At 44.4% G+C, this 26,603-nt stretch overlaps 1 protein-coding gene across 2 annotated transcripts; it reads right to left on the bottom strand.

Annotated features, from left to right (window-relative positions):
* Positions 1–58: 58 nt before the first annotated feature.
* Positions 59–26,259, bottom strand: lin7b (lin-7 homolog B (C. elegans)). 2 transcript variants are annotated; one of them, XM_073033888.1, is made up of 6 exons: positions 26,159–26,259; positions 12,587–12,705; positions 11,029–11,100; positions 10,608–10,817; positions 6,926–7,133; positions 59–5,364 (listed from the first exon to the last, which is right to left on the bottom strand). In XM_073033888.1, the coding sequence occupies exons 1-5, from the start codon at positions 26,193–26,195 to the stop codon at positions 6,966–6,968; spliced, it is 606 nt and encodes a 201-aa protein (XP_072889989.1). In that variant the 5' UTR covers positions 26,196–26,259; the 3' UTR covers positions 59–5,364; positions 6,926–6,965. The 2 variants fall into 2 exon arrangements, with proteins under 2 accessions (XP_072889989.1, XP_072889988.1); XM_073033887.1 differs by having other exon boundaries at positions 6,970–7,133.
* Positions 26,260–26,603: the final 344 nt, after the last annotated feature.

Below are 26,603 nucleotides of genomic sequence, written 5' to 3'. Positions count from 1 at the left end.
GATTTGATGTACTGTCTCTGTACAATACTTGGCCTTACACAAAAGAAACACTAGTGCCTTTTTCACTGTTTAAATAATATATTACTTTATTAGGCAATAAATTAGACTGCAGCTATATGAAACGATTATGGAAACATTTAAGACTTCAGCTGCGTATAATATACATCAGTGCATATTATGTCAGTACAGTAGTAAGGTTACAGTACATTTAAGATTTACAGACATCCCTCGTTTCCAGTTAGCACACACGATATGTTCAAGGTATACAACAATATTCCACAAGGTTGTGTTAGGAATGACCCCGTATCTAGCTGGCTTTCAGCCGAAATACTGGTGACATATAACATGTGTTTCTATAGGGGTGGAGGGAGGGGAAGGTGTTGCACACACTGTACAAGGACTATTGTCAGTAGAGACAAATGGTTTGCCAAATATCAGCTAATTTAAAGATTCCACACTGATCGGACACTGTGATCGCCCAGCACTGCTGAGCACATTTATTTGCTCTTTTTTGAGAAGTTACTTATGTTCAGGAGTACCTGACAATTAATCCCACTCATCCCAAATGAAGAACCGTAGAAGCTGAAAGCCCTCCGTAAAACTGAAACATTCCGGTCAGACAGTTAGTGGAGACAGAAAAAGTTAATGCTCAAAGTCACCAAGCAATGAAACCTTTCACAGACTTGATGCTTGGCCTGCCGAGGAGTTTTGTTTATTTATGACTGATCCCACTTACCTTGTGGGAAGAGGAACAAACAACAAGATGTTCTGCAACAAGCATACTGTTTAGCTCCTTGCACTCAGGGATCCACGCCAGCGGGCAACGGAGAGCTTTCAGAGACTTATGAGCACGTTGTTCTGTTTAGTTACGAGAAAGGACTGAGTAGCCTTGGGTTGTGTGCTTTGGAACAGGAGATGCTGAAGGGAGATTTAACTGAGGTATATAAAATCATGTGAGGTTTTGACAGGGAACGGCAAGAACCTATTTCACTTACATGAGCAGTCAGTAACCAGCAGGCATAGATTTAGGGTATTGGGGAGGATCAGAGTATAACTGAGGAAGCTAACAGACAATCCAAAGTGGAACGTGGATCAAGAACTGAAAGGGTGACGGAGTCAAACACCCTCACAACATTCACCAAGTATCAAAGTGAGCACATGAAGATTATAATCTACAGTCTGAAAGCCAGGAGTGGGATTAGTCTCATCAAGAACGGAGGGATGCAATGAGACAAATGGCTTCCACCCACTACATGCTTTGATAATTCTTTCCCCTATATAAATACTTGTATTTATTTCCTCCTGATGGAGGTACACTTGTGTGAAGAACCATCTCTGCTGGTACCATTGCTGCCTGTCTTTTGTCAGTTTTGGTTACCAATAACTAAGGTTAGGGTTATAAATTGCACAAACAGCAATCTACAAGTGTTGGACAGCCAGTGAGTCATGGACCTCCTCTGGTTGTCTTTCCATCAAGCATTTTACAGAAATTAGTTCTACATGTTTCCTCTTTGTTAACTTTTAAGTTACTGGCTCAACACCTTCTAGATCCAGGTAAAGAATATCTGTGGATGTATGTTCCTAGGGTTGCTTAATGGCCAATGGAGCCAAGGCACAACTCGGTGTAGCACTGAAGCACAGAGAGCTGAAGGTTCTGGGCGGTGGTCAGTAGTCTGTGCCAAGCAAACTGCTTATAGCCATGGATCAGTCGGGAGCATTCCCTGGATTCTTGTGACACTGTCATCTACTGGAGGCGTGCAATGCAAAGATACTGATTGGGCTCAGTTATAGTATGCTTCCAGTCAAAAGCTGTGCCCTGTGTAAACAACCGCTTGGGTGAAGTATCGGAGGGGTGAGTGGGACAGCACTAAATCACATTCGGGATGAGAGGGAAAGGCTGCAGAGTGCCTGGGGGGGGGGGGGGGGCGGAATTTTGAAAGAGACCACAGTCTTGACAAATCAAGTGGGATCTCCTGCCCATCCTTAATACAAACTCACAAGTTTCAAAAACTAAAGTCCTATGAGAACGTGAAGAGGCATCTCCCATGGCAAGTGCAAACCTATGGAAGACTTCAGTGTTTTTGAAGTGAAAGATAACCATTGCAGAGTCCTGTCTAAAATACACTTTTTTTGTTTTCATTGTGTTCTTTCTTGTAAAAACTGAATAATTTATATTTATGTTTCCTTGCGAACGCTGCTTCTTTGATGCTATGTGCTTGTGGTGTTGCTACTAATCAGCTTCTCATTGCAGATGACAATAAACTTTGTTTAACCTCATCTCGTCACAGATCTGTAATGACAATGAGGTTCAGACATGATATGAACGTCATGTCATGAGTGACTAGGGGGCGGATCTGAGGCTTTCAGTCTTCTGTTACAAAATAGCCCACCTCACTATCAGTTGGCCCCATCTCCAATATGGTACCTAGGGGTTGTGCTACTGGACTGGTCATTTTGAGGCCCGAGCGAACAACACAGACATAACTTATTATCCCATCATGACACTTCATACATCGGAGTTCAGTTAATTTAAATACTGTAAATCTGAAAGAAGTAAAGATAGTGACTACTAAAATCACATGACCATAACCATGACTGGACATCTGCCTTCCATGGCCAGTTTGGACTAAACATGTAAAGTGAAAGCCCTAACTAGCCATGGGCACGGAGGGATAATCAATAAATGCAGACCATGGTCGCAACACCCATATCCCAGAGACCAAATTAAAAAAGACTAGGCTATATGACAGAGAAATACAATTAAAAACATCTTAACATTGGAAAAAATACTGAGAACAATGAACAAACTAAGTTTATAGTAAATAGGGCAGACAAAGAGAATAGGAGGGAAATGGAGAACGGTAAGTTAAAATTGTGCTCCTATTAAAACCACGTTTCACATATTTCTGATTTTTGATATCCAATTAATTTATATAACAAGGTTAAGATTAATTCAGGCTGCTCAAATTGAGAACTAAATTAAACAGCTCTTTAAAAGTGTCAGTAATGAAGTTAGAATCCAAAAGGTAGTTTGATCTAAGAATACGGCGTGTTGAAGAATTGGTCGGGTCATTTCTAGAGTTTCACAAGTCAGCATGTGTTTTTACAAGGACACTGTTCCCACCAGCAGGGGTGTAAGAATGCTGATCAAATCTCTCATTCCCATTCCACGGCAACTAGCTAGCACAGAGTAGAATCCAATTAATGAAGGCGGTGAACAAGACCGGAGACAGGAGTGAAAATTATGCAATCAGTACAGGGAGATTATGCCTAGTGGGAAAGTTCAGCAGCTGGGGCTCCTTCCTCTCGAAAGGAGGAAATTACAGGAAAGATTATGAAGGATTTTAATGATGGCTTAACTTATATATTGATCAAGCCAGAAAGCCGTAAGTTTTCAAATAGGAAATAAAAGAGGGACTTCACCGAGAAGGTAAGACCGAGTGAATAGTCAGACACATTTTCACAAGGGAGCATAATTTTAAGATAAATGGAGGGAAGTATCGGGGGCAATGTCAGAGGTAATTTTTTTTACAGAGAGTGGTGGATGTGTAGAAAGCTCTGCAGGGGTGGTGGCAGAGGCAGATACATCAGGGCATTTAAGAAACTTAGACGGGCACATGGATGATAGAAAGATAGAGGGCTAAGTAGGAGAGAAGGGATAGATTGATCTTAAAGTGAGTTAAAAGTCGGCACAATATCGGGAGCCGAAGCGCCTGTATTCTGCTGTAACGCTCCACATTCTCACTTGAATAGTATACGCCAAGAAGGCCCACCAGCCACTTCCTGAGAAAGCTGAAGAAATTTGGAAAAAAAAAGCTGAAAAATCACCCTCTTCTACCTTAAGTGGTATTACTCCCTACATTTAATCAAACAAACTTGTCACTAATTACAGGTCAAATCTGTTGCCGTCCCCTGAGCTGGCCCAACGGCTATAAGGATATCAACCACTGAACTGAAACACTGAGTGTTACAGTCAGCAGCCAGGTGAGAGGCATTACTGCTGTAGTACTACTGAGCTTTCAGTAATCACCTCAAATGGCAGTCAGTCAAAAGGGCCTGTAAGAAAGTGGCCAATACTGCTTTTGTGACGTGACTGTACCAGTAAGGAATTTACACACAGTACTGGTGGGAGCTTTAAATACTACACCCCCGAAGGATGCACAAACAAAACGAGGCGGTTCATGTCTTTGCCATAACATAGAAAATCAAGCAATACAGTGGGGGAGGGGTGCTAAACACCATCAAAAATAGCTACGGTTAGCTAAAGACTTCAATATGTGTAACCAGTAACCAGAACCCTGTCTGCAAAACTAGGTCAAATCCAAAGCTCTGAGACAAGCTATGAAGGCGTCACTTTTCGGTCACCAACTGCTCAGAAGGAGCTGGGTTCTCATCAGCACAATTCGTTTTCAGGTAAACTGCAGTCAATTGTGCACACAGAGCCAAAAATAATCCGTGCTATTGTACAACTCCTCACTAGATATTTCTTCCCGGAAGTGGTGGGGGATGGGGAATGCGAGGAAAGGGTGGGGGGGGAGACTGGATTCTATAATGTACCGGTCCATTCCCAATAGGACATGATTTATAATCAACTCCAGTTGTCTTGGCATTTAAAGCTTTCCACAAATAGTTGTAATTCCCTTCAGAATTCCTAATTATTACAATAATGCCACTGCAATTTCAATAGGAAACACATTTTGGATAACTAGGTCTCATTCAGATTTTCCTGACACGATCTAAGTAAGCACTGCCAGTTTTAGACTGAGAACATGAAACCTCAAGCTGCATAAACATAGATGAACCGCTTGCTTGTTAAGTAGAACTGTCCTTAAAATATAGACGTTAAAAGTAAACGTTCAATCCTATTCCTAAACAAATCTTTAATCCAGCTAAATACCTTTGCTAGTGGAATTCCTATAGATGGGTGAATAAGTTATGGAGTCGGGGTGATACTTCAGGCCTCAATATGAAAGAACCTATTCATCATGGTAAAGTGGGAGATGATCAAAATCATATTGGTCAATTAATGGGTACATTTTTTCACAGCGGGAGATTTTAGATCTTTATAAACTCATGAAATTTAAAGAGGTATCGCCTTCAATGAGAATTGTCCTTCATGTTTGGCCAATTACACCTCTAGGTGCCCTCAATCCCACCAGCTTCCCCCAATACGTGCTGACGGTTAATCGTGAAAAGATGATACCCTTGCAGAGTTTGGTTAAGCACATTGTTTTTCGTGGTCAGACCTACAGTGTGGGGTCTCTTGGCACTTGGCTATACGCACAACAGCTGTATCACATGCTTGTACCATGCCCACCTCTGGAAACAGGAGATCCGAACAGCTATCCTCTGGACTCCAAGGACCTGGTACAGAGAATGAAAAGTAAAAAAAACTGTGCACTGTAACTTGGGATAACACTTTTACCCTTCAAAAATTACATCTATAACCAGAAAAGTATAAACGCATTCCACTCTATAGATTTAGGATATTATAATTTAAAAATAAGTCACTGCCCCGTACATCAATATTATTCTACACATTATATGAATGGTACTTCTCACCAGAGTTCAATCCCAGTTTACAAGCATCACAAAAGTGGTTATTGTTCATAACGGAGCTCGGTACCTGACCCCAGCCCTCGGGGCAGACTAGACAAATCGGCTTTGTTTCCTGTCAATTTGTTTCTGATATCGGTTCAGGTACTTTTCTCAGGTCAGGGTGACTTATTTAGTATTAACACCTGTCCTCTATTCTTGATCAAAGTTTCAATCTCAAACACGTCATCTGCAGAATTAAGATGAAGAAAGAAAATGCCGGAAACACTGAGCAAACACACTTGGGAGTATTGTGTTCAGTTCCGCCTGCCTCATTAAAGGAAGGATGTGGAAGCTTTACCAGGATGCTGCCTGGATTAGAGAGCGTGCCTTATGAGGACAGTCTGAGTGAGCTATGTTTTATTCATCTTTGGAGCAAAGGAGAATGAGAGGTAACTTGACAGAGGTATACAAGATGATAAGAGGTATAGAGTGGATGGCCAGCAAGTTTTTCCCAGGGTAGACATCACTAATACGAAGGGCATAATTTTAAGGTGACTGGAGGAGGAGTATGGTGGGGGGCGAAAGGTAAGATTTTTACACAGTGTGGCGAGTATGTGGAATGACCAGCATGGTCATAGAGGCAGATACATAAGGGACATTTAAGATGCTCCTAGATAGGGATACGGATGATAAAAAAATAGAGGGCTATGTGAGAGGGAAGGGTTAGATTGACCTTAGAGTAGGTTAAATGATCAAATTAACATCTTGGGCTGAAGGGCTGGACTGTGCTGCCATGTTCTATGCGCCTAGTTCTATGTCCTCTGTTCTAAATCAGACAGCTTCCGAGGAGAGAAGCAGAGCTTACGAGGGGCCTCGGACCTGAAACGCCACCTCCACTCCTCTCCTGTAAGAGGATGTGAATTAAACTGTGAACCAAACACTGGGCGTTTCCCATAGAGCCGTGAGCCTTGAGACTGGTGACTCTCAGCATGGCTGCTAGGAGGAGCCGGTGGAGTTCCTGGCAGGAACAGAGGTCAGAGACCAAGACCTGAGCACTGACTTCCATACGGATATTAGCAAATCAGAACAGAGAACAGTACAGCACGGGAACAACCCACTTGGCCCACCATAATGTGCTGAGCTAGTTGGTTCGCCTGGATGGGTTTCAATCTGTGCTTTTTGCCTGTCACTGGACTACATGGGTGCAGAGATGTTTGGAGAGAGAGGTGGTGGTGGAGGAGAGAGGAAGCATCTAGTCCTAGCAGTCCACTGTTGGGCAGTGTTGATGGACCAGCTCCCTACCTGCCCACCGTTTCTGTATGTTTATACGAAGATTTACACCGACTTTTTTGTGATCGTGCCTCACATGTCACGAGGCCAACATTACCCGGTGAACTTCTGACCAAAGCCTTCTGCCATCCTGAGACCTACGAGTAGCTGGTGTGCTGCTGCCTACGCCGGGCAGTCCTCATCTTCTCAAAGCGAGCCTCCATTTCCTCCAGCACTTTGGGCGTGTACCGCACCACCAACTTCACCGTGCCTTGGGCTGCTTTCAACAACTCCACAGCCTTCTCATGCTGCTCCCCTTCCACACTCTAAGGTACAGAGACGCAACGAGACAGACAGAAGTAACAGGTAAGTGTCAGTAATACAACAGAATGAAACGTACATTCCCCCTCCATGCTCTGGGTATGGAGGGACAACTAGACAACTGGGCAAAGTCAGTAATATGCAGAATGAAACAGTAATGCCCCTACTCCTACATTGTTTCTCTTCACCACACTCCTTCTGATGGTCCACATTCACATAGTGAGACTAGGCAAGGGAATACATGACGTATACTGACCGAAACCAGCCATTCAGTTCATGCTGACATTTATACACCACACTTCCCTCATTTAAACCTGGCTAGTAAACTAACCTGTAGTAACACACACTAAAATGCTGGAGGAACTCAGCACTCGGGCAGCATCTCTGGAAATGAATAATCAGTCGATGTTTCGGGCCAAGACCCTTCTTCAGGACAGGAAAGGAAGGGGGTGAAGCCAGAATAAAAGGTGTGGGGGGGGGGGGGTGAGTAAAAGTTTAAAAGTTTGTTAAATTCCTTAGCTGTAGATCCAGTAAAACATTCCATCGGGACCCTCTGCAGAGCTAATCTACAGCACCACTTTATCTACAGTATATTTTACGAAAAATGCAAAGTAGAATAAAGATCAGAGTGTTAGTAAAATGCAGATTTACTGTGAAAAGGGACCATTGATCCCCATCCATCCCATTTATGCAATTGGTGAGCAAGGTGTCTGCCTCCTGGTGGTATTAGTGGGGCAGCAGACAAGTGTTATCACAGTTTTGCTCTTTAGCCATGACCTCAATGTTGGAAAAATAACTAAAATGGTAAAATGTGGACATAGCAAACACAAATATTTAAATGGCATGCTTTTAAAAAGTTAATTATAAAGGTAAGCATAACCTGTACCCTGTGGCTTAGCATGTCCAAATTACCAACTCAGGTCACCAAATCAAGTATTTAAATACTAAACACAGTGTTACCTGTCCCATGAGTTTCTCGTGAGCATGATATAATTGTCTCATGATATTGGTATGATGTAATTGTTTCCTGATAGTGGGTGATGTGATGTCACGTGATGGCATGTTCCAGTCGGTATAAAAGGGGAGACCGTAGTTAGTTGCATCGTTGTTTTGTTGGGGAGTCACAGTCGGTGATTATGTAATCGTAGGGGAGAACGTGAAGAATTACCAGCTTCATGCGAAGCCAAAGAATTGGGTAGAAATCAACGGCGTTCCGTGTGTCTCGAAGTGATTGATGTGAATTGTGGCACACACTTTTGGTTAACCCCTGCATGGTCTCGGGTGTGTGCTGACCACCTCCAGCGAAAGGTCAGTTACTTTGAGAAATCTTATTCTTTGGGAACTCTTTGGAAAAGGCATTTCTCGGCTGGGATCTGCGTTAACAGTTTTGCCTTTGAACCGCTCATCGCTGGTTCGGGAAGTCTCTCCTCTCACTTACTTTATGAATCATATGCACTTATTAAACTACCACCTTAAACCTGTCCTTGAGCAAGATTTGTTAAGAACTGTCTCTAAGTTTGACTATTTGATAACTATAGACACATAGCACTGTTAACTTCCGTTTAAGTTAGTCGTTTGGTTACTTTTCGATGTTTTTGAGTAGAGGTTCATAAATTTTGTTGCTTATTTATAAAAACCCGACTCAATTTCATATCTATTGCTGCTGGTGCGTAACAACAGAGTATTAAACACTGGTGGTGCCCAAAAGAGAAGCGACTGTTTACATAAAGACTCATGACGAGGGACAATATCTTCTCCCCAAAGGAGCAGCGGGTGTACAGTATGCAGGGTGTAGAGTGATAGACTTGTGGACAGTCAAGGCTATGGAGAGAGACTAGGATGGTGGAGGCTGGAATTGGGTCTCACTGAGGTAAAGTCCTGCTCCTGTATCTTTTGTTTCCACCAGATTCCCAATTGAGAGGAGGCCCATCACTCTGAAACCCAACAGACAAAGATATGAACAGGATTTATACCAACCTTTGTAAAGGGTGAGAGACGGCCATTCCTGGTGTGTGGGTCTATAACTGGGTCCATATGACCAGGCAGAGTAAGCCCAATTAAACAAGACTAACCCTATGAAAAAGAGTAAAGAGTCAATGTTTAGCCTGTAACGTTGACTGTTTACTCTTTTCCATGGATGCTGCCTGGCCTGCTGAGTTCCCCCTGTATTTTGTGTGTGTTGCTTCGATTTCCAGCATCTGAAGGTTTTCTCGTTTGTGATACGACTAATTCTAATCAGGTGGCACGGCAGTGTAATGGCTAGCACAATGTGTTACAGTGCCAGCAACTGGGGTTCAATTCCGGCCACTATCTGTAGGAGGTTCATAAGGAGTTTTTCCCTGCGACTGCGTGGGTTTCCTTCAGGTGCTCCAGTTTCTCTCACATTCCCAAGACAAATTGTTAGGGTTACTAAGTTATGGGCATGCTAGGTGACACTTGCAGGATGTCCCCAGCACATCCTTGGACCACGTTGTCCACTGGCACAGATTATGCATTTCACTGTATGGCCATAAGAGATAGAGTCAGAATTAGGCTACTTGGCCCATCGAATCATCTCTGCCATTTCATCGCTGCTGATCCATTTTCCCTCTCAATGTTTCCATTTTTCAATGTACATGTGACAAATAAAGATAATCTTTAACCTCTGGTTGGGCAACCACCTCGGCAGTCTTCGAGCTGTAACAAGCTCCACTTGGGAGTAACTTCGTGCACTTCTGAGCACTTCACCTCAAAAGGAAAAGGTGCACTGTAGATTCACTAAGCTAGATCTAGTGAACACAAGAACTTTACTAGTGTCTAAGCTAAAAAGAAGACAGAATTCTGCGGGCAAGTTACATAGCCACAGTTTTATTTCCTCTGGGGTAAGGGTAAGCTGATTGATGTTTGAAGGTGTGTAATTGGGTGATTGAGAGGAATGATTTTCACTGGAGTGGAGGACAAAGTTTAATAGAAAAGCCAGATTGCTCAGAGTTGGCTGAGGAAGAACTTTGTTGGATAGAGATGGGTGGGAATCTACAACTCTCAATCGCTAAAGGTTGATGAGGCTGGGGGTGATCTGAAAACTTTGACCGCAGATTGATAGAATTCTGTTTAGCAATGGGTTAATGAATATGGGAGAAGGGGTTGAGAATGCACACCTGATTGGACTACAGGATCAACACACAAGATGCTGCAGGAACTCAGGCAGCATCTCTGGAGGGAACTGGACAGATGTCAAGACCCTTCATCGGAACTGCCTATTTCCTTCTACCGACGCTGCCCAACTTGCTGTGAGGTGCTCCAGCATTTTGTGTGTCGCTCCACACTCCAGCATCTGAGGTCTCTCATGTCTCTGTTGAATGACAGATCAGCCTCCAAAAAATTTCATGGCACCCTATAACATTCAAGCATTTTTCTGAGAAACAGTGGAAAAGCCGGTGCTTCAAAACATATCGCCCACTCACATATATCAGTCTAAGCTCTACGACATTAGCACCCACCACTCCGTTCACTGAGAGAAGCTGATCGCCACGTTTAAGTCCTCCGTGTCTATCTGCCACTCCGCCGGGAATAATTCGGGATATGTAGATGGGGGAGTTCTGTTCCTTCCCACCCATTATGTTGAAGCCAAGTCCCTCTTCTGTCTTCGGAAGTTCCACAACCCGAGGGTGTGCGTGCCCCTCGCTGGCTGCAAAAGCCGCCACTGTTGCCTGCATTCGGGGGAAGGGGGGGAGGAAGGTAATCATTACGGCTGGAAGATTTTTCTCTGACAAGAAAGACAAACTTGCAATTATAACTTGTGCACAGAGAGATCCCAAAAGCAACTCAGATATGACCAGAAGCCGCAATGTGCTACAGAAATACACGTTTCCCTTGGGATATGTACAAGCAGCTATAACTTATTCATCAACTAATCGTTACCTTGGCTGTTGCGTGAGCTCTTATCTCAGGGCTGCCACTGATGTCGAGCGTCTCGTAAAGCTGTTCATACACCTGGAATGAGAAACATGCAGCCTATTACCTGCGCTTGTCCCTGGCTTTACGCCCCTCTGGACCTAACCAAATGTCAAAACCTGGGACAAAGCAAAACTAAAGGAAGAAACGAAAGAGAAACGGCAGCCAGAGAAAATTCCCCAAGCACATGGGCTGATGCTAATCCTGGGTTTGTCAAAAAACTATTTCAAGCCCACCCATGCAACCAGACACTCCAGTCCCCTTCCTTATGCCGTTCGAGTGTCTGTGGATTCCAGCAGCAAACGGGAAACTACAGTAATCCAGATGCCTCTGTAATAAAGCAATCACATATTACCCTCTATCATCAGTGAACTGCACTCTGCTCTTCAGAAATTAACGGAATAGACTAATAACTATAATCACCCAAGAACAATGGATGTTCACTAGTGGGTTATAAGCTAATACCAACATATCTCTTGTGGCATCGTCATGGTATAATTATAACAACAGGACTACTAATCAAGAGTTAGCTTCACAAATGCCTTCCAAGACTCAACAAAAAATTACTAGTAGATCTCCCATGGAGGTGCACGCGGAATGAAGATTGGATTTAGAGTTTAGATGAAGCAGTGTTGGATGAGAAATAGTCACTGAAAGCCTGTCCTTATCTAGAGTTGTTTCTTTCATTATAAGCTCTAGCATTTATAAATGATGTTATGAACGTACAGATGCATTGTGCACGAGGGGTGGCCCGGCAGTGCCCCTACTGGATGGAGGGATGCACTGCAGCATGACAGATCCCATCTCAATGCAGGATTTTGAAGACAGAAGAGGAAGCTATGAACGGTGGACTCATATCAGAAATGTAAACAGGAAACTGATCAGGTTTTTTGGATGGTGAGGCTGTGGTGGTATGAAATGAGCAGGAGAAACAGAGACCTAGGCTCAATGCGTCACCACTGATGACAGAGTGAGTTCCAACACCATTCCACTCCAAACATAAATAGTGAAACTGGAAGATTATTAACATTTTCCGCAATGTGACGTGATAAATTAGACAGACCATACAACAAAAATTTCCAATTAACCTGTCTGTGCCAGATCTATAATTCTTTTCCCAACCCGGTATCATCAGTACAACTTTCCAATTCAACTTAATCTCGATAAAAACATTCACACTTCTCTCAACTATTCCTGGGGCACAACATTCCACATTATAACCATGTACTGTGTAAAATTTTAAAGCTTCATAACCTATTTTCATTGTTAATTGGACCTCAAAGTAAAATCTGCAAATGAGCTTCGGGAAAGGAAAGGAGAATTGGCGGAGGGCGCTCAGGAATCGGGGATACAGGATGGTATTCATGTCACGAGCACAGTGGAGCAACTGGGAACTGACCTCTCAGATAGCAGAGCTTCAGGGAAGGAAATGGGAACTGGGGGAGGGCACCAGCAAAAGGGGAGGGTTATGGGATGATATTCACATCACGAGCGCAGAAGGGGGAGTCAGGAACTGGACACTGACCTCTCGAATAGCAGAGCAGAACTTGCTCTGAAGAACCCGCTGCAATGTCTGCAGTTTCTGAGGCGGGACATTGCCACTCCGCTGTAACTTCTCCAGGAGCTCGACAGCCCTAGCAACATCTGGAACACACAAGAGGAGGCATCAAGAGTCAGCCAGTTCTCCAGAGCACCCGGGCCCAAAGTCCCTCAAATTCCATGGTTCTTCCTTTCCGCTCCAACTCTTTCCCTCAACACTCGGCATGAGGCCCATCTTTTGCTCTTCCCTCATCTATTAACATGACTTTCCTCCCTCACTATCTCTCCTTCAACTTCCTCCCAACTCCAGAGGACAGCCCAGGCCCCTCAGGTAGCTACAGCAGCTTTCAGTGTACCACACAACACCCGTCTTCATAGAACTGCACTAGGTCTCACAAACTAGTTTGAAAATTAGCACAAGAGGCAGCCTGGTCAAACTATTAATTCCTGAATGAAGAGCATTAAATCTTCAGCTCATTACACGTTGCTGCTTGTGGGAGATTCCTGGTTGCAGAGATTTCTATATGACAAACATAACTACACAGTTAGTACACTGGTGGTGAAACTCTTAAAGATAAAGATTAGCTGCACATGATGCACATCGAAACACTCAGCAAAGTACATCTTTTTGTGTCAAACAAATCAAATCAGCTGGGTAATCTAAGTGCTTCCAGCTCAAACATAGCATGGCCACAACTTACACGATTGAACACAAAATAATTGTTACTTTGGATCCAATGCAACATTAAAAAAAACACAAAAGGTCAAGAACACAATAATAATAAAATATATATACATGGAATAGCTTATATACGTAGATTGATTGTATGTCAATAAAGTGACACTAGGCTGCACACAAGGTGACTGACGGAAAATAATAAAGTAGTAGAGGAGTTAGTGGGTGGAGGTGTTGATCAGACTTATTACTTGAGGAAAGTTAACTGTTTTTAAGTCTGGTGGTCCTGGTGTGGATGCTACATAGCCTTCTCCCCAACAAGAGTTGGACAAACAGCCCATGACCAGGGTGTGTCACATTATTCATGATGTTACTGGCCCTTTTCAGGCACCTTTCTGTATACATGTCCTTGATGGTGGGTAGGCTGGTGCCAGCGAAGTGTTGGCAGTTTTGACTACGGTACTTATTGTAAAGCCTTCCCGTCTGTCACAGTTTAGTTTCTGTATCATGCAGTGATGCAGCTTGTTAGGACACTCTCTACTGCACATATGTAGATTGACATAGAGTATGGATGTGCAAAGTCTAACCTCTTCTGTCTCTGCAGAAAGTAGAGGCATTGCTGAGTTTTCTAGACGGTGTAGGATGTGTTCTGGGACCGTGAGAGGTTTATAAGATGTGCTCTCCCAGGAGTTTGAAGCTGCTCGCAGCTTCCAATGCTGTGCCACCAATGTAGAGTGAGTAGTGCGAGCTTTCCTGAAGTCAATAAGCATCTGCTTTGCCTTACTGACATTAAAGAAGAGGTTATTTGCCTGGAACCGGGCCTCGGGCTCTTCTACCTCCTCTCTGTAGGCCATCACATCGTTGTTGGTGATGAGCCCCACTACAGCCCTGGGGGGGTGGGGGGGGGGGAAACGACACAAAGTTGAGGGCGATGGAGAGGAAGGAACAGCTGTGGGTCCTGACTATCTGAGGTCTATTGGTTAGGAAGTTCAACACCCCGTTGCACAATGGTGTATTTAGACTGACGAGTAGTAGTTTGTTCTCCAAAGTCAGTGAGACGATAGTGCTGAATGCCGAAATGAAATCCAGAAGCAGCATTCTGACACACGTGTCCGTGTTTTCTGAGTCTGTTGGGGTCAGGTGCATGGAAGATGCTATGGCATCTGTTAGAGAGTTATTTCGGTGAGTTTCCAATATGGCAGGAATGAAGTTTTTATAGGTGCCATTATCAGCCATTCAAAGCACTTCATGATGATTAGCATCAGTGTCACTGGACACCAGTTATTTAGTTCTGCAAGTGTAGAGTTCCTTGGTACAGGGATGTTGGTGACTGATTTGAAGCATGTGGGGACAGCAGCATGAAGGAGTGAAGAGTTGACGATGTCCGATAAGACGTCAGTGAGCTTGTGTACTCGGCCTGGGATGTCGTCTGACCCAGTCGCCTTACAGGGGCAGACTCTCTGCAGAGTCCTTCTCACGCCTGCCGCTGTTACAGACAGTGGCTGTTCACCTGGGAGTGGGGTAGCTTTCCAGCCAGTGTTACGTTGCATGCCACGACGCGTGCATAAGTTGTTTAGAGCATCAGGGAGAGGGGCTGTCACTGGTACAGTCGACACCGTTTTTCTGTGTGTAGTCAGTAATGGCCTTGATGCCCAGCCACATCATCAGCAGACAGGTACTCCTGAATTTCTTGTGTGAAGGCAGTCTTTGCCTTCTTCATGCCGAAGATGAGATTTCTTCTGGTTGCTCTGAGAGCTGTTCTGTCACCAGACTTGAAAGCAGTGTCCTGGGCTTTTAGTAGGGCTTGCACCTCCGTGTCCAGCCAGGGCTTCTGGTAGGGCTGTGAGATGGCCGTTCTTGAGGTACCAACATCATTTATACACTTACGGATGACAGAGGGGCCACATTCCTCAAGCTCTGTGTCTACTCTGTTTTGTTGTGGCTCCTTGGACGTCTGTCAATTGACAGACTGTTATCAAAAACAGTCCTGAGGTACAGAGATTGCCTCATTAGACCGTACAGTGATGGTCCTCATGACTGGTTTCTGCGTTTTCAGCAGCGGTCAGTACACTAGGATTAACATTCTGGAGATGTGGTCAGAGAGGCCAAGATGAGGGTATAGAATGGGTTTGTAGGCTTAATCTTTGGAATGAGGGAGGAAACTGGAGCACCCAGAGGAAATCCACACAGTCACGAGGAGAACACTTTTCATATTCCATTCAGCCCATCCAGTCAGTGCCAGTTTTCAGAGCAATCCCTTTCCTACACGTTGCATGTAACATTCCCTCAATCTTAGCAAATGGGCAATTAGGACAGAGCATTAGGTCCTGGGGAAAGGACAGGGCACCGAGAAATGGGAAAACAGGAGAGGACGATGAAAGGTCAGGAATGGGCAGGCCCCCCGGCAGTGAGGGATTTCGACACTGCATTAGAAATTGGGGGCTGGTAGGTTAATTAGTCATTGTAAGTTGACCCGTGATCAGGCTAGGGCTATATCAGGAGTTGCTGGGTGGCACGACTCAAAGATCTGGAGGGGCGTATTCTGCGCTGTATCTTAATAAATAAGAAAATATTTAGGGTGAACCATTTCTCTTGGCAGGGACATTGATAAATGGGGAATGTAGACTTTAGGTCATTGGCTGAAGCATTAAAGGGGAAGAGAGGACATTTCACTCAGACAATATGGAGGCAAATTATAGAATCATACAACACAGGAACAAACTATTCAGCCCACCAAGCAATCATTTATGCTAATCCCATTTCATTCTCCCCATCATCTCATCAACAGCTCCAGGTTTTACCACTCACTAACGCAGCAGCGACGATTACAGCAGCCAATCAATTCCTCACATGTCATTGGGATGTTGGAGAAATCCCCATTCAGTCACAGGGAGAACATACAAACTCCACGCAGGTAGTAGGAAAGATGAGGATTGAACCCAGAACTCTGGAACGGTAAACAGCAGGTCTGCTAGTTGTACCACTGCACTGCCCTTTGTGTGTTCTGAGGCCAAGAAAGCTGTTAAGTAAACCGATTCCACCTTCTTCTTATAATGTCCAACAAAGGGACTGGAGGGAATAATTGTGACCCATGAAATAAAGGGGTTTATGTCATATGAACAAAATATTAACCTGATAACAGTTGGTAGTAGGAGATTGATAAATGGTGCAGTTCCTAAGATTCCACAATTGGAAGATTTTTTAAATGACTTGTGTCGGGTAAAATTTCAAAATTTGCAGATAATACCAAACTAAGCCATGTAATAAACAGTGAGAAAGGTAATAGACTGCCAAGGCATTCAGGGCTCACAATACTGTCTCCTCTACTTGGGAAAACCAAATATAGTTTGTCTGACTGCTTTGCCCTTCATCCAGCTTGCATGCCTCTTTCATTAATTCTCCCTTTTATTCTCAACTCTTTATCTTTGACTCCTACACATTTCCAGTGAAGACCAACAAAGCACCTCATCTGTCAGCAAACCACGCTATGACCTTCCAGAATAAATAATTAATCCGACAATTCGGACATTCAGCATTCTCACTTTCTCATCTAGACAGTTCAGATTCCATTCACCTCCGAAGAACTTTCAGTTATTCATTAGTTACTCCCCCCCACCCCACTCACCACTGCTTTTGTTAACCCGTCTCTCTTGGTCTCCAGTCTTACACCGACTTTCCTTTTTCTCTCCATCTCTCCCCCTTCCCTACAATTAGCCACTTGAAACACGAAGACACAGTTGGTAGAGGCTCCAGACTCAGGTTCAATCCCGACCTCGGGCTGTCTGAGTAGGGTTTCCATGTTCTCCCTGTGACTGCACGGCTTTTCCCCAGGTGCTGCGGTTTTCTCCCACGACCCAAAGGTACGTGTCTGGTAGGTTAACTGACCACTGTAAGCTACCGCTCGTGTACTGTGAGTGATAGAGTTGGCAGGAATGCAGGAGAATCAACATAGGATTAGTGTAATCAGCTGCTAAATCAGTAGACTTGGTTGGCTTGTTTCTGTATTTCTCTTTATGCCATTTCCCTGTCCAAGATGCTGTCTGACCTGCTGAATATTTTTAGCACTTTCTGTTTTTAAAGCATCTACAATTGTTTTGCTCTCCAAGACCACAAATGGACAACTGCATATTGTCACCGGTCACCACACGTAGGGAGGGTGCAAAAAAAAATTATTGGAATGAGCAACGTGTACACACACACAAGAGATTCTGCAGATGACATGAGCGATGTCAAGATTCAGTTGTAATCAAACCAGAAAATGAAGGAACCAGTCAGCTGGATTATAGACATGACTACGGGAGAAGATGCTGTGGAGATGTCTGGGATGGAGTGTTTTACTAGAGAAATAGGGGCTACAAATGGCAGATGCTGTAATCCAAAGTGAAAATAAAACAAACTGCTGGAGGAACTCAGTGGGTCAGGCAGTGTCCATGGGGCAAAATGGACAATCATTGAGTCTGGGCGAAGGGTTTCAATCAGAAATGTCAAGTGTCCCTCCGTAGACACTGTCCGAGTTCCTTCAGAAGGCAGTTTTCTAGGTTTTTCCTCCTTGGAATGGAGGAAGCTGCAGAGTGGGGAGACCTGGCACATATGTTTCTGTGGGGCTTCGATGGGAAACTGTTCCCCAGAGAGGAGGTGGCTGTAAATAAAGGCATAGGTGTAGGGTAAGGCTTAAGAGGGTTAGAGGGGATATGAGGAGGGTGTTTGAAATCTAAAACATGCTGTCTGAGGGGGGTGGTGGAATGAGGTACTTCCATGACTTAAGTTTCTGAACAAACACTTGAATCACCAAGACAATAGGTTATGGGCCACATGCCGGTAAATGGGTCTACTACGGATAGGTATGTGATGACTAGTATGGATAATGATGGGCCGAAGGTCCATTTTCATACTAGATGACTCTATGAGAAAACTAAAGAAAACCAGACCATTTATCGTAAAGGGGAGAACCATCAAACTTCTGAACCAAACGGGATAGCTTCACTCACCCCATCACTGAACTGTTCCCACTGAACGCTGAACAACTCTTCATCTCATGTTCTCGATATTTATTGCTTATTTATTATCTTTCTCTTCTTTTTGCATTTACTGTTTGTTTTTTGTTGTACATTGGTTGTTTGTCCATCCTGTTGGGTGAGTCCAGAACTAGAGGCCACAGTTTAAGAATAAGGGGTAAGCCATTTAGAACAGAGTTGAGGAAAAACTTTTTCACCCAGAGAGTGGTGGATATGTGGAATGCTCTACCCCAGAAGGCAGTGGAGGCCAAGTCTCTAGATGCTTTCAAGAGAGAGTTAGATAGAGCTCTTATAGATAGCGGGGTCAAGGGATATGGGGAGAGGGGAGGAACGGGGTACTGATTGTGTATGATCAGCCATGATCACAGTGAATGGCGGTGCTGGCTAGAAGGGCCAAATGGCCTACTCCTGCACCTACTGTCTATTGTCTATATTGTCTATTACAGAATGTCTCTCTGGTACTTCCTGCTCCCTGCCTCTGTCCCACTCTCAGTCCACAATAGAGACCCATATCAGAATCAGGTTTATCATCACTCAAATACATCGTGAAGTCATTCAAAGTTCTACCCATGTCGTAACTCAAGCCGATGTTACCTTGTATTTAACATCTTTAACTTGATGTTCTGATCACTCCTCTTTACTCCTATACTCAATTCCTCTTGTTATAAAGGGCAGCATGCCATTAGCTTTCTTCACTGCCTGCTGTACCTGCAAGCTTGCTTTCATTGACTGATGTACAAGAACACCTAGATCTCGTTGTACTTCCCCTTTTCCTAACTTGACTCCATTTAGATAATAATCTGCCTTCCTGTTCTTGCCACCAAAGTGGATAACCTCACATTTATCCACATTAAACTGCACCTGCTATACATTCGCCCACTCACCTCGCCTGTCCAAGTCACCCTGCATTCTCATAACATCCTCCTGACATTTCACACTGCCACCCAGCTTTGTGTCATCGGCAAATTTGCTAATGTTACTTTTAATCTCTTCATCTAAATTATTAATGTATATTGTAAACAGCTGCGGTCCCAGCACCGAACCTTGCGGTACCCCACTGGTCACAGCCTGCCATTCCAATGATCAATTAAGCATTTGTTTGGAATCAAATAACCTTGCCTGGTGTCTCAGAGCTGGGTTTGTCTGTACCCACACCACCCCTCACCCCTGGTACTCCGTTTCTGCCACCTATCCCGCACCCCTCCTACGCGCCCCACCCTCGCCATTCCTTACATCCTTTGCTCCCGTCTGATTTTCAAACTCATTCTCTGTCCCACATTGCCAAATACAGAACTGTGCAAAAATCTTAGGCACCATATGCCCAAGACTTTTGCACAGTACTGTATATGTTACTGTATACAACCCTGAGATTCATTTTCTTGCTGGCATATTCAATAAATCCTTAATAGAATAATAACTATAATAGAATCAATGAAAGTCCGCACCAACTTGGGCATTCAACCAGTGTGCAAAAGACAACAAACTGTGCAAATACAAATGAAAGAAATAATAATAAATAGATAAACAATAGAGAACATGAGACGAAGAGTCCTTTGGTTGTGGGAGCATCTCAATGATGGGGAAAATGAAATTGAGTGAAGTTATCCCCTTTGTTTCAACAGCCTGATGGTTGAGGGGTAATAACTGTTCCTGAACCTGGTGGTGTGAGTCCTGTGGCTCCTGTACCTTCTACCTGATGGCGGCAGCAAGAAGAGAGCATGTTCTGGGTGGCAGGGGCTCCCCGACGATGAAAGCTGCTTTCCTGCGACAATGCTTTGTGTAGATGTGCTTAATGGTGGAGATATGCTTAATGGCATCTCCTGTGGACCTGGTGTGTTGGTAGGCAAACTGGAGTGGATACAAATTGCTTCTCTGGTAGGAGTTGATATGGTTCATCGCCAACCTCTCAAAGCACTTCAGCATTGTGGATGTAGGTGCTGCTGGATGATAGTGATTCAGGCAGGTTACCATGCTCTTTTTAGGCAGTGGAAATTATTGCTGAGTCTCTCAAAAGCAAAGATGGAGGTGTATGCCTCATGATCAATTCCTCTTGGTGCGCAAGTGTGTCAGTGATGTTCCAATTCTGCTCACCAGACCTGGAGTACCAGGCAATGAAGTGTCAGTCATTTTACCTGCCATGGGAGATTTCAGCGATCATTTTGGTAGTGGTGTACATTCCACTTCAGGCCAGTGTCAAACAGGTTCCAGATTATCTGAGCAATGGAATCAACACGCACGAAATAGCACACCCTGACGCCTTCACCATCATTTTGGGGGTGAAGGCTTGAAAAGGTCACTAAATAATTGTCGTCAACAAATCATTTGTAGTACCAGAGCAAACAACAGACTGGACCACTGTTACACCACTATTAAGAGTGCTTACCGTGCTATTGCACACTCACACTTTGGAAAGTCTGATCACCTAGCTGTACTTCTACTCTCCCTAAGCACAGGCAGAGACTGAAGAATCAGAATCAGGTTTATTATCACCAGCATGTGACGTGAAATTTGTTAACTTAGCAGCAGCAGTTCAATGCAATACATAATCTAGCAGAGAGAGAAAAAATAATAAGTAAATCAATTACGTGTATTGAATAGATGTTTTTTAAATGTGCAAAAACAGAAATACTACATATTAAAAAAAAGTGAGGCAGTGTCCAAAGCTTCAATGTCCATTTAGGAATCAGATGGCAGAGGGGAAGAAGCTGTTTCTGAATCGCTGAGTGTGTGCCTTCAGGCTTCTGTATCTCCTACCTGATGGTAAAATGAGAAAAGGGCATGCTCTGGGTGCTGGAGGTCCTTAATAATGGATGCTGCCTTTCTGAGACACCCCTCTCTTAAAGCTGTCCTGGGTACTTTGTAGGCTAGTGCCCAAGATGGAGCTGACTACATTTACAACCTTCTGCAGCTTCTTTCAGTCCTGTGCAGTAGCTCCTCCATACCAGACAGTGATGCAGCCTGTCAGAATGCTCTCCATGGTACAACTATAGAAGTTTTTGAGTGTATTTGTGACATGCCAAATCTCTTCAAACTCCTAATAAAGTACAGCCGCTGTTTTACTGTCTTTATGACTACATCAATATGTTGGGACCAGGTTAGATCCTCACAGATCTTGACATCCAGGAACTTGAAGTTGCTCACTCTCTCCACTTCTGATCCCTTTATGAGGATTGGTATGTGTTCTTTCGTCTTACCCTTCCTGAAGTCTACAATCTGCACTTTCGTCTTACTGACGTTGAGTGCCAGGTTGTTGCTGCAGCACCATTCCACTAATTGGCATATCTCACCCTGTATGCCCTCTTGTCACCACCTGAGATTCTACCAACAATGGTTGTATCGTCAGCAAATTTGTATAAGGTATTTGAGCTATGCCTAGCCACTCAGTCATGTGTATACAGAGAGTAGAGCAGTGGGCTAAGCACACACCCCTGAGGTGCGCCAGTTTTGATCGTCAACGAGGAGGATATGTTATCACCAATCCACACTGGTTAGGAAGTCAAGGATCCAATTACAGAGGGAAGTACAGAGGACCAGGTTCTGCAACTTCTCAATCAGGATTGTGGGAATGATGGTATTAAATGCTGAGCTATAGTCGATGAACAGCATCCTGACGTAGGTGTTTGTGTTGTCCAGGTAGTCTAAAGCCGTGTGCAGAGCCATTGAGATTGCGTCTGCCATTGACCTATTGCAGCAGCAATAATGGGGACCAAGAAGGTTTGAATAAGGGAAGCACAGGAGCGCTTACAGGACTGCTTTGAATCGGTGGTCTGGACTATATTCAGGGATTCGTCTGAATCTGGATGAGTATGCTGCAGTTGTCACTGACTTTATTAAAACCTATGTGGATGAATGTATGCCTACAAAAACTTGCTGCACATTCCCAAACCAAAAGCCACGGATGAACCAGGAGGTTCGTTGTCTGCTGAGAACTAATTCTGTGGCACTTAAGTATGGTGACCCAGGTCTGCGCAAGAAAACTAGGTATGATTGCGGAAAGCTATTTCAACAGCAAAGAAACAATTTTGAGCAAGATTGGAGGTGACATCGGATGCAGGTCAACTCTGGTGGGTTTGCAGGCCATTACTTCCTACGAAGTGAAACCCAACAGCATGAACGGCAGTGATGCTTCACTACCAGATGAGCTCAATGCTTTCTAAACCCGCTTTGAAAGGCAGAATATAACTTCAGCTGTGAAAGTCCCTGCTGCACCTGATGACCCTGTGATCTCTGTCTCGGTAGCCGATGTCAGGCTGTCTTTCAGGAGGGTGAACACTCACAAGGTGGCAGGCCCCGAAAGGCTGGAAAGACTCTGAAAACATGTTCCAACCAACTGGCTGGAGTACTCAAGGACATTTTCAACCTCTCACTGCAACAGTAGTACATTCCCACCTACTTCAAAAGGGCAACAATTACACCAGAGCTCAAGAAGACTAGTGGGAGCTGCCTTAATGACTACCATCCAGTAGCACTTACATCTACTGTGATAAAATGCTTTCAGAGGTTGGTCATGGCTAGACTCCTTGTCTCAGCAAGGACCTGGACCCACTGCAATTTGCCTATTGCCACAATAGGTCTACGGCAGACGCAATCTCAATGGCTCTTCACACGGCCCTAGATCACCTGGACAATACAAACACCTACGTCAGGGTGCTGTTCGTTGACTATAGCTCAGCATTTAATACCATCACTCCTACAGTCCTGATCGATAAGCTACAGAACCTGGGACTCTGTACCTCCCTCTGCAATTGGATCCTCGACTTCTTAACCAGCAGACCACAATCTGTGCAGATTTGTAATAATATCTCCACCTCGCTGATGATCAATACTGGTACGCCTCAGGGGTGTGTGCTTAGCCCTCTGCTCTACTCTCACATGTACACATGACCGTGTGGCTAGGCATAGCTCAAATGTCACCTATAAATTTACTGATGATACAACCATTGTTGGTAGAATCTCAGGTGGTGACGAGAGGGCATACAGGAGTGAGATATACCAGCTAGTTGAGTGGTGTTGCAGCAACAACCTTGCACTCAATGTCAGTATGACCAAAGAACTGATTGTGGACTTTAGACGGGTAAGACAAGGGAAAACACACCAGTCCTCAGAGAGGGATCAGAAGTGGAAAGAGTGAACAATTTCAAGTTCCTCTGTGTCAAGATCTCTGAGGATCTAAGCTGGCCCCAATAAATCAATGCAGCAATCAAGAGGGCAAGACAGCAGCGATATTTCATTAGAAATTTGAAAAGATTTGGTTTGTTACCCAAAGCACTTGAAAACTTCTATAGATGTACCGTGGAGAGCATTCTGACAGGCTGAATCATATCTGGTATGGGGAGCTACTGCAAAGGACCGAAAGAAGCTACAGAAAGTTGTAAAATTAGTCAGCCCCATCTTGGGTACTATCCTCCACAGTATCCAAGACATCTTCAAGGAGCAGTGCCTCAGAAAGGCAATATCCATCATTAAGGACCCCCATCACCCAGAGCATACTCTTTTCCCATTGTTACCATCAGGAAGAAGGTACAGAAGCCTGAAGGCACACACTCAGCAATCAGGAACAGCTTCGTCCCCTCTGCATCCGATTCCTAAATGGACATGGAACCCATGAATACTGCTTTTATATTATTTGTTTTTGCACTATTTTTAATTTAACTATTTAATATATGTATATACACTTACTGTAATTGATTTACTTTTTTCCAATATCATTATGTATTGCTTTGTACTGCTGCCGCTAAGTTAACAAATTTCACAACGTATGTTGGTGATATTAAACCTGATTCTGACTGAAGCCAGTAGGTACTCCAGACTGCCGAAGTGAGAGGTTAAAGATCTCAGTGAATACTCCAACCAGCTGATCTACACAGGTCTTTAGAATCTGGCCAGGTATCCCCACCTGGGCCGGATGCTTTCTGTGGTCCACCCGCCTGAAGGTTGCTCCCACATTGGCCTCACAGACTGAAACCACAGGATCATCGGGGGCTGTGGGAGTTTGTGATGGTTCCTCCATGCTTTTATGGTCAAAGCAGGCATTGAAGGCATTGAGCTCCTCTGGAAGCAAAGCCCTGTTGTCACCCATGTCACTTGATTTAACTCTTATAGAGGAGATGGTATTCCAGCCCTGCCACAACTGTCGAGCATCCTTTGTTAATTCTATTTTACTCTGGACTTGCCACATCGCCCGTGAAATGGCTTTGCAGAGATCATACATGGACCTCTTGTAGCTTTCTTAGCTACCAGACTTGAATGCCTCTGATCAGTCCCTCAGCAGATTGGGGGTCTCATGGCTCATCCAGGGCTTCTTGTTGGGGAAGACTCTGGATGATTTTGTGGGGACACAGTCGTCTAGGACTGTTTTAATACAGTCCATGACAAATAAAGTCCAACAATCTCATTCAATTTTAGTTGACGAGAGGGGAAGAGAGATTGGGAAAAAAATCACTTTATAATGGGATGACAGCATCAGCTTCAATCCTCCAATAGGGAGAACAGTCACTGAGTCATCTGGCACATAAACAGGCCTTTCTGCCCATCACCCGCATGTCAGCCATCAAAAACCCACCTGTGCTAATCCAACTTATCAGTACTTGGTCTGTAGTGTACTACAATAATTCAAGTGCTTATCTCCATACTTCAAGCTTGTAATGCTTCTTTCTCCACTACACATGCATGTTCCCAATTCCAAATACTCCTGTGTGAAAGAATTCTATCTCAGATTCCGTCTAAAACTTCTTCCTTTATCAAGAAGGCTCTACAATGGCCAGTCAAGACATCACTGGCACCAGCCTACCCACCAACAAGGACATATATAAGGAAAGACACCAGTAACATCATGAATGGTCCCACATAACCTGCTCATGGAGTGTTTGTCCCACTCCAATCAGATCCATGACAGGACTCCCAGACTCAAAACACTTACTTACCCCAAGCAGTAAGGCTGATCAACACATCCACCCACCAACTCTGTCATTACGTACTTTATTATTTCCTGTCAGTAACCTTATGTCAGCCTGGCGTCATTTTATGGACATACAATCAATCTATGTATCTTATATATATGTATATATTGTGTATTACTATTATTATTGTTGTTACTGTGTTCTTTATCTTTTGGTTTTTGAACTGCAAAGGATCCAAAGCAACAATTATTTAATTCTCCTTACACTTGGAAATGACATTAAGCAATCTTGAAACCACGCTCTCCAGATTTGGATAGCTTTTACATAACAAAATGATTTCCTAGCATCTCCCTAATCTCTAACTGGAACTAACTGTCCACTCCTCTGTGACTGGGTGCCAGGATTGTTTTAGGATGTAGGCTGTTGAAAGCTGACGATAGCTGATGATGAGGCAAGCTGCTTCAGGGTGGTGACAGGTGGTGGGAATAAAATCTTTCTTGAGTAGATACTTTGAAGAAAAGAGACAACTCCATTGAACACCCAGAAACATTTCTGACACCGATCCACCTACGTGAAGGGTGCTAACAACCCAAAGACATGTGCCCAACCCCTCCTCAATAGGGGAATTAGAATGATGCCTGCAGCTCCAAACAAGTACCAGTGTGCAACCTAACCTACTACTACTAGGGCTCCGCCTCCCGCACCTATTGGCTTTAACACCTTTATCACCTTATGCATATTAATCTGACATCATGTCGCGCCGATCGATTAGTCCGCCCAAATGCCAATCAGATTCTGGACAGACGATTGGTCAGTGGAATAACAGATCATTCACAAAATAAATAGGCATCGAGGACGCAGAGCGCCGCCCGTGTCCGCCCGCAGAGTACTGACAGAACGGACGCGGCGGGCGCAGCTGCCCGGTCTCCCGCTCTCGTCGCCCTTTCTGTCCCGCTTCGTCCCCTCACCTCTCTCCAGCGATAGAGACTCCGCCAACGCCGCCATCGTCAAGCCGGCGTCACCTGATCAGCAACCATGTAGGGGCACGTGACCCTCCCTGACAACGCACCGCCCCTCACGGGCACTCGGCCCCGCCCCCTACCCCGCGCGTTGCAATGAATGTCTTCAGCCGCTGGCGTCGCTGCATCGCATAGAGGGCGGAGTCTGTTGCTGGCCTCTCATAGGCTCTCACTGCCTGACTCCTATTGGTCCATCCTCCCAACTTTCTATTGGTTCATAATCTAGCCTCTATTTCATCACACGAGGTTCAGGTATAATGTCGAGAAAGCCATCTCGCATGCAAAGTGGCAAATCTGGAAAAATTGAATCCCAGAAGAATTCTCAACAGCTGTGGCGGAGCTCGAATGTCATTTTCTCCTACAAATTGAAACCAAGTGACAGAGGTGACAATGA

This window comes from Hemitrygon akajei, chromosome 31 (assembly GCF_048418815.1).
Source record: "Hemitrygon akajei chromosome 31, sHemAka1.3, whole genome shotgun sequence".
Lineage (NCBI taxonomy): Eukaryota > Metazoa > Chordata > Chondrichthyes > Myliobatiformes > Dasyatidae > Hemitrygon > Hemitrygon akajei.
This window is presented reverse-complemented; position numbering and strand designations above follow the sequence as displayed.